At 34.8% G+C, this 12,662-nt stretch overlaps 2 protein-coding genes across 7 annotated transcripts; one reads left to right on the top strand and one right to left on the bottom strand.

The window, feature by feature from the left end:
* The first annotated feature begins 5,686 nt into the window (after window positions 1-5,686).
* Window positions 5,687-8,354, top strand: LOC145087489 (Pentatricopeptide repeat (PPR) superfamily protein). 4 transcript variants are annotated; one of them, XM_079025449.1, is made up of 3 exons: window positions 5,687-5,865; window positions 6,304-6,562; window positions 6,701-8,354. In XM_079025449.1, exons 2-3 carry the CDS (start codon window positions 6,379-6,381, stop codon window positions 8,308-8,310), a joined length of 1,794 nt encoding a protein of 597 aa, XP_078881575.1. In that variant the 5' UTR covers window positions 5,687-5,865; window positions 6,304-6,378; the 3' UTR covers window positions 8,311-8,354. The 4 variants fall into 4 exon arrangements, with proteins under 4 accessions (XP_078881575.1, XP_078881572.1, XP_078881571.1 ...); XM_079025446.1 differs by having other exon boundaries at window positions 6,312-8,354; XM_079025445.1 differs by having other exon boundaries at window positions 6,304-8,354.
* A 2,682-nt stretch (window positions 8,355-11,036) lies between these two features.
* LOC145087487 (uncharacterized) lies at window positions 11,037-12,221 on the bottom strand. 3 transcript variants are annotated; one of them, XM_079025443.1, is made up of 3 exons: window positions 12,070-12,221; window positions 11,376-11,572; window positions 11,037-11,299 (listed from the first exon to the last, which is right to left on the bottom strand). In XM_079025443.1, exons 2-3 carry the CDS (start codon window positions 11,544-11,546, stop codon window positions 11,228-11,230), a joined length of 243 nt encoding a protein of 80 aa, XP_078881569.1. In that variant the 5' UTR covers window positions 11,547-11,572; window positions 12,070-12,221; the 3' UTR covers window positions 11,037-11,227. The 3 variants fall into 3 exon arrangements, with proteins under 3 accessions (XP_078881569.1, XP_078881570.1, XP_078881568.1); XM_079025444.1 differs by having other exon boundaries at window positions 12,076-12,219; XM_079025442.1 differs by lacking the exon at window positions 12,070-12,221 and having other exon boundaries at window positions 11,376-11,592.
* Window positions 12,222-12,662: the final 441 nt, after the last annotated feature.

Genomic DNA, 12,662 nt, shown 5'->3' with positions numbered 1-12,662 from the left:
ACACACACACACACACATATATATATATATATATATATATATAAAGAGGTATGCAAAAACACCTTGAAATCTTGAAGGAATACATTAATCATTGGTTGAGATACAAAAGGCATCGAAATAATTGTTGGTTATTGTGAGGATTTTTTTTAGACAACGTTTGGAATTTTCGTTGGTAATTCTTGTTGGTGGGTTAAAAATGTAAATTTGTATTATTTATGTTTATTTAAAATTTGAAATGAATATGGTCTTTCTTAAGTCAATAATTGATTCTTAATAAACTAACATATACCTAAATGACAAATTGAAATGTGTCAAGGAGGCATTAAAAGAATGGAGAAGAACTCATTATTTGAAGGAAGAAATGGAGATCAAGAAAATTAAAGATCTAGTTGATAAACTAGATATAGAGGTGAAATCGCTGGCACTTACCAACGAAGAAATCGAGATTAGAAGGACGGGATACAAAGATATTGAAATACCCCTTTCATAGTTAACATTTTCATAAAGTCAAAAACATGCTACCTGCATATTTATATCTTATTACAAAAGATTGGATACAAACCGACTATTAAGCCTTTTACAAGATTTCATAAAATACATAACTACCCAAGAACTTATAACACATGTACATATACATATATGTATGATAAGTACAAACATAGTAGTGTTAATTATTCTAAGTCTTCGCATAAAACATGCTTACTCTGGATGCTTATTACCTGAAATAGTTAAACACTAAGAGGGATAAGCGGTGACGCTTAGTGAGTTCAACAATAGTTACAATATACATTATGCCTTATATATAACAATATGACAGAAGCAAAGAGGAACAAAGAACAACAAAGGCATAAGTGTATCTTATGACAAGCTCTCCATATCAACCAATGATTTGATTCAAAGATTTACGATCAATGAGACACAATGATTTCAACATGATATACATCATAAAAACTCCAACCCAAGAGACACAGAAAATAAACGATTTCTGATTATTATTTTGCTAGTATATACAAGCTTTTAGCCCTACCTAGCCCACTACCAATACCAAAGTGATACAAGTCATTCTCTACGTGGCCAAAAGGCACAAAGCCAAAACCAAAGTGATACGAGACATGCTCTACATGGCCAAAGGCATAATATCAATACCAAAGTGATACGAGTCATTCTCTACATGGCCAAAGGCACAAAACCAATAACAAAGTGATACAAGTCATTCTCTACATGGCCAAAGGTATTAAAACTATTACTTGAATAACACAGGAAAGCACATTGCACATATACCACATAACATACAATTGTCCTTATATTGAACTCACCGTGAAATAACCGAATGATAAAATGGTAATTTGGGCAGCACTTCGTGTCTAAAAATGACTTTCTTTGACGAAACCGATAGTTTTTGTAGAAAATCGGGCTTTGTGCGGGCAGAGTTTCAACTGAAAATATTATTTTGTCGGTGTCTTCGGTGCTCTGGGGCTTGCATCGGGTGTTGGGGTAGTTCCCTAGGCTTCGGGGGGGTGTTAGGATAGATTAGAAGAAATGAGAGGGTATAAAAATGTAAAATTTTCTAAACAAATCCGGAAGGTCTCGCACCCCTTTTATAGTGGCCGAAGCCTCACATTACGCAGGGCGTAATTCCTCGTATGTGGGGCGTACTGTCGCGCAAGGCTCTTCGCTGGGCGTAAGCTGAGCGTAGGAGTGGATTACTTCGGACGTGTCAAGGCTACGAACACGCGTGCAAAATGCGAGGGAGCAGGCGACGTGGCCAATCTCGGACCGTGAACACGAGTACGCTGGGCTTACTCCTTCGGACCAGCCTCGAAGTTTGTGTCTAAAACTTCAAAAATTCATATCTTTCGCATACGGGCTCCGTTTTTTACGTTCTTTATATCCACGTGTAGGTAAGATTATACTCTACAACTTTCTTTTAGACTCTATCGGCTTATTTTGACTTCATTTTTAATATTATATTTTTAACAGAACGGGACAGAAAAAGTCCGTTAAAAATTCATAACTTCTTCATCTGACGTCCGTTTTCGTCTATCTTTTTACCTTTGACACTATTAACAAGATCTTCGATTCTCGTTTAAGTTGTGTCGGCTAAAAATCACTCGATCTTTATTTCGAGTTTCGGGGTATTTACTGATATGCCGAAACTTAGAAAAATCATAACTTCCTCATACAAAGTCAAATTTGGACGTTCTTTTTATGAAAGTTCTCGGTTTAACGAATACTACAACTTTCATTTAGATCACTAAAGCTAAAAAGTATTTTATCGAAAACTTACTTTTTACGTCATACGACGTCATGCCGATTCTGTCACGAATTTTTGATAAGTCATAACTTCTTCGTTATAACTAGGATTTCAATGAGGTTATCGCCTAAACGTTTCTAACGAGATAATTTACAACTATCAATAACAATAGTTTTACTTATTTCCAATTTAAATGTTATATTTTCGTTAATTTTGATAATTGACTTTTGATCGGAATCTCATAAGACTTCCAATACTTCCCGAATGATTCTAAAAATAGTTTTACTTTAAATCTCATAAAACTATTTTATTAGAACTCAACGCTCAAAACCATATAATATTTAATAATATTCAATTTTAAACTAACAAAACACGATAACTGAATGTGTATGTTACAAATATAATTGAAAAAGAAAAAAGACTAGTCATGGACGCTAAACAAAAATCAAAAATAAGATGGGCGGTTGATGGCAATGAAAATTCAAGGCTATTTCATGGTTTCATCAATAACAACAATAGAAATAATCATATCAATGAACTGATTATCAACGAAGAATGGTGCATAGATCCCATCAAGATTAAGGCGGAGGCTTTCAGGTTCCTTCAATCAAAACTCTAGGAAGCATGGCCGAGCAGACCGAAATTTCGAAGTAACCTCTTCAACAAGATCTCACAGATTGACAAGTCGAATCTTGAAATGCCTATAACTCTTCAGGAAATAAAAGACATTGTGTGGGCTTGCGGGAACGAAAAATCCCCCGGTCCTGATGGATTTACTTTTAAATTCATAAAAAAAATATTGGGACATTCTGCTGGGAGATATTGCATCAGTGGCGAAATACTTTGAAAGGCATGGAAAAATTGACCCATCTTGCAATTCATCTTTCATTTCTTTTATACCCAACATTAAAGATCCACAACAATTAAACGACTATCGACCAATAAGCTTGATTAGCTGCATTTACAAGATAATTGCAAAAATTCTTGCAGTGAGATTGAAACAGGTCATGGGGTGCTGTATAGACGAGGTTCAAACAGCTTACGTGACAAAAAGAAACATCTTGGATGGTCTGCTTCTTGTAACGAAATTTGTTCTTGGTCCAAAAGAACTAAAAGGAAAGTCCTGCTGTTTAAAGTAGATTTCAATAAAGCCTTTGACTGCGTTAACTGGGGATTTTTAGACAACAATCTATCACATATGGGATTTGGTGAAAAATAGCGGATATGGATTAACGGATGCCTAACCTCCTCGAAAGCGTCGGTCTTGATCAACGGAACTCCAACTAACGAGTTTACCACTTCAAAGGGTGTTTGATAGGGAGATCCCTTATCCCCGTTCCTATTCATAACGGCGATGGAAGGCTTAAGTGTGGCAATGAAAGAAGCATGTGCAAAAGGGTGTTTTTCAGGGTCTACAACTACCGAATGAGGGTCCTGTTATTTCGCATCTCCTCTATGCTAATGACACATTATTCATTGGGGAATGGTCGGAGCACAATGTAAAGAACCTTGCTAGGATAATAAGGTGTTTTCATGCGTCCTCAGGGCTCAAAGTAAACTTCAACAAATCTCGGGTTTTTGGTGTCAGGGTCGCAAAGGAAGAGGTGGCTCGATTGGCCAGTCCGCTTGGTTGCGAACCTTCTACACTCCCCTTCAATTACTTGGGAGTACCTGTCGGAGCGGATATACATCTTAAAAAACATTGGCAACCAGTGATCGATAGGTTTCAAGATAAACTCTCACAATGGAAATCAAAATCTCTTTCATTTGGTGGCAGACTTACTTTAATCATGTCGGTTCTAAGTAATTTGCCAACCTATTTCATGTCTCTGTTTGTGGCACCTACGGGAGTTATCGAAAAGCTAGAAAGAATCAGACGTAGATTTTTATGAGGAGGCTCAGTGGATCACGCGAAGATACATTGGGTATCATGGGATAAGATAATTGCAAGTAAAGAATCAGGTGGGCTTGGCGTAGGATCATTAAATGCGTTCAATGCAGCCTTGATAGTCAAATGGTGGTGGAGGTTCAGAAAGGATCCAGGATCTATTTCGGCCAAAGCAATTACAAGTATGCACAAACTACATGGTAAACCGGATCACATTTTTTCTCTAACAACTCTAGCGAGAGTTTGGAACAACATAGCTCGCTCGCAAAAAAGAACTGAATAAATTGGGGATATCGGTTGATATAGTGTTGAAAAAAAATCCACTTCGGATGGTCACACATGGACATGCCCATTAACTCAAGATGGTGACTACAAGGTAAATACTATGAGGAATAGATTGGACAAATCTAGCCTGGTGGACATTAGAAGGTTTGAATGGCCAAAAGAAGTACCCATCAAAGTCACAACATTCGTATGGAGAGCTAAACAGTGACGTATACCAACATCGGTGGCCATCTCCAATAGGGGCATAACAGTAAACTCAACAATTTGTTCTCAATGCGGCGAAAAGGAGGAGACGACGGATCATGTATTGGTTGAATGCACATTTGCTAAATCTGTCATGAAATGGATCTTAAAGTGGTGTCAGTACCCTTTGCAGACCTTACGACAGTACATGATGTTATAGATTATGCTTCAAACTGGGACAATTGCCCAAAAAAAAGCGAAGATTATTGGGGATTTGCTAAGGATACTTATGGAGTATTTGAAAGGCAAGAAATGACAGATTATTCAACAAGAGGTTGCAACCAACAAAAGTGGTGGATATCATCATATCTACCATGTATACATGGGTCAAATACAGGGGGAAAACGAAGACGATTAGTTGGGCGGACTGGTGTACTAACCCTTTTATAGGGCTGTAGCTCTCTGTTTTTTCTGTTTGTTTCTTTTACTTGTTGTATCTCCTAGCCCCTTGGTGGGTTGTTTACCATGTTTTTCTTTAATATATATGCCTCTTATTTGTCGGTTAAAAAAAACATAATACATGGATATTTGATTTTTTTCTTTCCCCTTTTAGGCTTTTAGCATTGATTTTTTTTCTTTTTGTTCAATTCACAATTTGGCAGTGGCACATTCCAGTTTTTCCTCCCAGAGGTTTCTATGGGAATGATGTTGAGTTCGATTCGTGTCTTAAGTAGTGAAACCCTTATGTGAAACAAATTGTTAAAGATGTTATCTCTTCAAGGAGGGATTGAACCTGGATTCGTTGGGTGTTATGGTTTACTGTCGTATCAAATGTCACTACCTACTTTATCAAACCTTCATTCAAAAAAAATGAAAGTTGTATTTTACATGTAAAAATTTATTTTGAAAATTAATTATATGATAAACGGGTCAAGATTATGTGCATATTTTGTTTTACGGACAACTAACTTGTTTTGTAAAAACAATGCTTTATTGTAAAAGGATTTTTTTTTGTTAAGCACCAAGTGTGATATAATAAAAGTACAAGTAGGAAACCACAAAAGTTTAAAATTTTGACTATTCTTTCCATTTCCTCTTCTTTCTATACGTATCAGTCCTCCACTTCTATTCCTTTCTATGCCACAGCCGTAAGCGATCGCGCAGATCAGATAGCTGCAATACGTTGCACCGGTTCTGTTCTTTTGGATGCCACGCCAGTAGCCAATCGATAGAGAAAACGAGCATCACGTTTCAGGTTAGCAACGTACGAACGTCCGCCTTTTGTTTCTGTTTATGTTTATCCCCTGTAAATGTTTTTCTTCTCTTCTTAAAATGTTCTTCGTTTCATTGGTCTCACGATTGAAGCTTTCCTTCGTTTGTTCTGTATATCATGCCTCAACAGTCAGTTTCAGTTTATTTTCATCTAATTGATTGACTGGAATTGTCTCTATTTGGTAGTTTAATGCACATTAGGTGTTTGATAAAATGCATAAATGAAATTTTCTTTAAGTCAGACCTAAAACCCACACACATGCATGCATTGTTACTCTGGTCCATAACGTAATTGCCTTTATACATGGTTGACAGGTTGAGACTCATCTTTTGACAAATTGATCAACTCCGTGCAAACTCATAATTAAATTGATCGAATCTAACAGCTTGCTTTTTTTTTTTTTTTTACCTCAATTCCAAGAATTACAGGGATATCAAATATCGGCGCTAAAAATACCAATTTTTTTCAAAGTAGATGTAAGTATCATTTTCATGTATGATGGTTTCAATCTCTCGTACACCAACAACCTCCAAAATCCTCCCAAATCTTAGCATCATCAACAAACAACAACCTCCTCAATATGTTCATCAAAGAAAAATATTGGAATCACAAATAGTCTCACTACTCGACTCCTCCAACAATCTCAATCAAGCCAAGCAAATTCATGCCCACATCATTCGTAAGTGTCTTGATCAATGCTCCTATGTAATTACAAAGCTCATTCGTGTTTTAACTGCAAAATTCAACGTCCCTATGGACCCATACCCCCTTCGCGTCTTTCACCAAGTTAAGCACCCAAACCCGTTTTTGTTTACAGCTTTGATACGTGGTTACTCTGTACAAGGACCTTTTATGGAGTCTGTAAATTTGTATAATCTAATGAGACGACAAGGGATTGGTCCTGTGTCTTTTACATTCACAGCTTTGTTGAAAGCTTGTAGTGGTGGTGGGGTTAGTCTGGGTATGCAAATTCATGGGCAGGTTATAAGTCTTGGTATGTTAACTTATGATTTGTTTGTGGGTAATACTTTGATTGACATGTATGTTAGAGGCGAATTGTTAGATAGTGCTCGTAAAGTGTTCGATGAAATGTCTGAAAGAAATGAAATCTCGTGGACTACATTAATTGTGGCTTATGCAAGACATGGGAACATGGATGAAGCAAGTGAGTTGTTTCAAGGACTACCTACAAAGGACATGGTAGCATGGACATCAATGGTGATGGGATTTTCACAGAATGCCAATCCAAGAAAGGCTTTGGACTATTTTGAGAAAATGCAAGAGGCTCAGGTTAAAACAGATGAGGTCACATTAGCTAGTGTCATTTCAGCTTGTGCCCAATTAGGTGCACCCAAGTATGCTAAATGGGTTCGTGAAGTTGCTGAAAAAGCTGGATTTGGACCTGAAAATAATATCATTATAGGGTCTGCTTTAGTTGACATGTATTCAAAATGTGGATGTATTGATGATGCATGTAACGTGTTTGATAAAATGCCTGAGAAAAACGTTTACTCTTATAGCTCGTTAATTCTTGGATTTGCAATGCATGGATATGCACAAAAAGCAATCAACTTGTTTGAAAAAATGGTGAAAACGGATGTGAAACCAAATGTAGTAACATTTTTAGGAGTCCTCACAGCTTGTAGCCATGGAGGTTTAGTAAAACAAGGTCAAGATCTTTTTGAAGTGATGGAAAAAGACTATAATGTAACCCCAAATGCTGACCACTATACATGCATGGTGGATCTTCTTGGAAGAGCTGGATGCATTGATGATGCATATGATCTTATAAACAAAATGCCCATTTTGCCCCACGCGGGTGTCTGGGGAGCCTTGCTTGGTGCTTGTCGTATCCATAAGAACCCTAAAATTGCTGAAATTGCTGCAAATCATTTATTTGAACTCGAACCAAATGCTATAGGAAACTATATACTACTCTCAAACACTTATGCTTCTGCTAAAAAATGGAATGATGTTTCAAGAATTCGAGGGTTGTTTAGATCCAAGGGTTTGAAGAAGAATCCTGCGTATAGTTGGGTAGAAGGGGCAAAAGGGGTAATTCACGAGTTTCTTGCGGGTGACATGGGTCATCCTAGGAGTTTGGAGATTAAGAGAGAGTTGGAGGATCTTTTGTGTAAATTAAGGTTAGATGGGTATAAGCCGGTTTTGAGTTGTGTGCCTTATGATGTGAGTGATGATGAGAAGATGAAGATATTGTGGGGACACAGTGAAAAGTTGGCATTGGCGTATGGATTGCTTGGTGATTCTAGAATCATTAGGATTGTGAAGAATATAAGAATATGTGAAGATTGTCATGTGGTAATGTGTGGGGCTTCCAAAGTTAGTGGTAGGGAGATTGTTGTTAGGGATAACATGAGATTTCATCATTTTCATGATGGTGTATGTTCTTGCAATAACTTTTGGTGATCATATCAAATTACACTAGAACTTAAATGGTTGATTACATAAAAGATCCGTGTTTTTACATTTTTCTGGTTTAAACCTAAATTTTCAAAAAAAAGGAATTTTCCTATAAAAGAATAAAAGATTTAGGCAAACTTTTTTTTTTCTTTGGCGTTGAAGTTATGGATATTGTAAAGTTGTTATTTGATTTGGGAATAAAAGAGTTGACTTATGTTGACGTTTTTGTGACAATGGACCAACTATATATCAAGTTAGCTTTTAACCTAATTTTCATGAAACTGTTAAACTGTCGTTTAGAAATTTAGAAATGAATATGCATTTTGTAAGGGTTCGAATGGTTTAATTGAAGTTTTAAATGTTGATTCTCATAAACAGAATGCAAATATTTTCACGAAGTCATTAAGTTTTATTCAACATATTTTTCTACTTGAAAAACTTACATTGTGGATCAATTTCAGTAAAAGAAAATATTGGCTTCTTTCAATGTTAAGATTGAGGTGATGGAGGATGTTGAAATAATATTAACATTTTACAATCTTAATATTGTGAAAATAAATGTTGTTACTTATTATTGTATATGTTGGTATTGTGTTGATTATTGTCATTGTTTAGTCGATGGTATTAATGAATGGAGCACTTAGACCGATCTTGAAGTAGAAAATAGTCTGAGGGATGTTTTTGACAAGGTGCTAGAAGTGGAAGGTCCACAATTGGCTTATATAACTATAAACGTACTATTGATCTCCAAAAGAAATAAACAGTGGAATCGGAAAATAAGGGAAAGATCACCTAACCATGTATCTTTCCAAAATAAAGTTGTAGAGTCGAATGAAAGAGGATACCCATGAAGTTGGATTATAGACCCAAATATTTTGCTAACATCATCAATATAGTGTTACTTTAGATTATCCCTTTCTTCTTGATAAATGGTTTCTGCAAACAATATGTGCGTACACTCAACGATTCCGCACAGATAACACACAATGCCGAAGCACGATATATAACATTAATTCAACCATTTAAAGAATATATATATATATATATATATATATATATATATATATATATATATATATATATATATATATATATATATATATATATATATATGGAAAAGTGAATATACTCTTAAGGGTATATAAACTTAGGTACCCAAACTCATCATAATACGTTGTTTTGTATATAACCTAATAAGTGTTCGGCAAAAAGATGTGATGTAAGAGAAAGATTATACGGAAATTTCGAATATCTTGAAAGTAAATCAACTTAAGATTGAAGTTTATGAACATTATAATGAATATATAAAACAAAACGACGTATTATGGTGTGTTCGGGTACCTAAGCTTATATACCCTTAAGGGTATATTCACTTTTCCTATATATATATATATATATATATATATATATATATATATATATATATATATATATATATAACATCATTATTTAGAAAGATCTAGGGGTGAGCTCGGTTCCAGAACCAAACCAAACGGAGTCAAAAGCTGAGAACCGAATTTATGGATATGGAGGAATTGATAACCGAACCGAATTACATATCTGGTTCCCGATCGGTTTCGGTTCAAGTTCTGTTAGGTTCCAACGAGTATTTTGCTCACTCCTAGTTGTTAGGGTCCGGAACCAGACTGGTTTTGAAAAAATAAGAAGTGAATTTATGGATATGAAGGAACTGATAATAAAACCGAACTAGTTACTAGATTTCGGTAAGTTAACGTTCCGGTTCGGTTCCATGGGTATTTTGCTCACCCTTAGAAATCTAAGATCATTGAAATTTTTTAATTTAAATGATAGTTTTGATGATTTACAATATTTCAAATTCTAATAAAATTGTACTTTTCGGGTCCACAATTGTCATTTTGTAATTGGCTTGTATAACTATAAACGTGCATTCATCATTTTATTCTTCATTATTATTATACTTTTGGGAACAATAAAAACAAAAAGAAATTACCATTTACCACCCGGATGCTATAATCAACTCAACCAATAAATCAATTATTTTATTTTTTGTTTATGTTTGTCGGAGCTAAGGATGGCATTATAATCTATTCTTGGATCATCCAGCGGTCCATGAATGAAAAGCCAAAATCACTTCTTTTCTTTTTCTTTTTTGAAAAAACCAATTATTCAAATTGTTTTTAATATTACAAAAGAGATAATTACATGTCATGGCAACCAAATTTTGTAATTGTCACATTTATTTGTTTTTCTTTTTTATAAACTTGATCAATATAAGTTATTGATAATTGAAGTGAATTTTCTCTGTATTGATACAACTTCAGATACAGGTATTTATGCACAAAGAAAATACAAAGGAATACCTAATTCCTAATACATATTTGAGACCAGGACAATTATTACCCATTCTAACGACTACTTCTATATGATACATATTTGAAATTTAATAGACGTTATTAATCAATGTACATACATAAAATGTTCAAAAAGATCATCACACATTTTCCAAATTACATTTAGTCACATTCGTTTTTTCAAATTTGACCAATAAACTCACGAAAAAAACAAATGTTACGATCAACAGTTTATAGGTTTTCACTACCTGTCCATCATTACACACACATCATATATTGATACATATGCAAACAATACATCATACCATACACGTTATATTGATTAAAGTAAAGAAGTAAATACGATACTTGCATTTTATGAAATTATAGAACCGAATATCCATCCAGCAAAGTGTACGATAATTCTTAAAAACTTATTTTATAGAGATATTATACCACATTGTATGATTTGGAGTAGGTACCTTACCTATTAGTTAGTTACCCATTTATAATAATCAATCAAAATCGGTAATTAAAGCAAAAATAAAGGTAAGTTATCTATCAAACATGCGAATAATCTAATCTCTGCAATGCAATGCTTTAAGTTACTACTACTTCCTCCCTCTGTTGAGCCTCTGCAAGTGATAATTGAGGGTTCCCCAAGGTTTTCTTTTTTTGCCACTCTGCAATGCAAAATAATAAGATATATTAATGAAATACGAAATGAAAATTATTGAAAATTTATTTTTATGAGGAGACCTGTGATTCCAAACAGGTGTCTAGTAGTTGTCGTTGACGAGTGCATTTTTCATCAGAGTTATGATTAAGTGACAAACACCCAAGAAATGTAATCATATCCTTCATACATGGTTTTGAAAGTCCACCAAACTTCTTTGCGTTTATATGCAGCTCACCAGCTTTTCTCCCCATCTTTACACTCTGATGATAATAATGATCTACATACATATGATCATACAACATCAACCAATAAAATCTTCAATTCTTGAAAAGCTTAGGCATCTTAAATGCACTCTCATATATTCAGCTGTACATAATTTCGAGCTAAATCAATTATTAGTTTGAGATATTCAAATTGCATGTATAATCCTCAATAACGATTGCAGAAGGATGAAATGAAAGACAGTATAAACTTATCTAATTGCTTTAACCAATCCACATCATCGTCCAAACTTATCTAATTCCAGAAGAAATTCTGTCAATTTGAATTCCTCAAAGCCCTAATTCCCAGAATACAATTGAATCCCCAATGAAAAGCAGTGCATTACACATAAATGTAATACAAACAAACCGGAACGACATCTCGAAACATTAACATCATATAATTACGACTGAACTAACTTGAATCAACAAAATCAAATTGGAAAAAAAAAAAGATACTTATAAATAAAGGGAGATGAGCTATGTATGAAGAAGTAGAAGAATATAAAGAAACCTGAACCTTCAGGTGGAATAGACAAAGTCGTTTGTCGGAGAGCTTCAACGGCGTATGGTGGAGGCGGCGAGAGGTGAGCGGATAGCAGATGCAGCTGAGACTGGAACAGAGGTTTTCTTGGGGAAAATTAAAAAATAGAAAACGAAAAGAAAAAGAAATATATATTTTTCACATTAGACCTTGGATTTTAACAAAGTGATATACAACCACAATTGTTAAGGTCGTTTAAAAATTGATCTTTTTATTTTCGAATTTGTGAAAGGGTTATTGATAAAATTTGGCATTTTGGTTTTGTCATCATTTTGTCCTTTAAGTTTAAATCACGTAAAATTAAACCCTAGCATTTGCAAGTGTATCAATTTTATCACTAGGACATCAATCTCAGGTGACAATTGGGTTGGGTCAAGTTCACGGGTCACTGGTTGGTGAGTCGGCGGGTCAAAATACATCAATCCAACCCAACCCATATATGTATCCAGGTTGGTAGGTCAGAAACATCAACTCAGCACAACCTACATAACATGTTTAATTATACAAGTTTGCGGGTTTACAGGTAGGTTTCATCGAAGGTGGTGGGCAGGCGGAGCGCAAGT

This window comes from Lactuca serriola, chromosome 2 (assembly GCF_051521515.1).
Source record: "Lactuca serriola cultivar US96UC23 chromosome 2, Lser_US96UC23_V15, whole genome shotgun sequence".
In the NCBI taxonomy this organism is placed as follows: Eukaryota; Viridiplantae; Streptophyta; class Magnoliopsida; order Asterales; family Asteraceae; genus Lactuca; species Lactuca serriola.
This window is presented reverse-complemented; position numbering and strand designations above follow the sequence as displayed.

Bases quoted from the DNA above. Each gene is read 5' to 3' on its own strand.
- LOC145087489 (XM_079025446.1), top strand. From the start codon at position 6,379: ATGATGGTTTCAATCTCTCGTACACCAACAACCTCCAAAATCCTCCCA.
- LOC145087487 (XM_079025442.1), bottom strand. From the start codon at position 11,582: ATGTATGTAGATCATTATTATCATCAGAGTGTAAAGATGGGGAGAAAA. The intron at 11,300-11,375 runs GTCTCCTCATAA...TTTGCATTGCAG, and splicing joins ACACCTGTTTGGAATCACAG to AGTGGCAAAAAAAGAAAACC.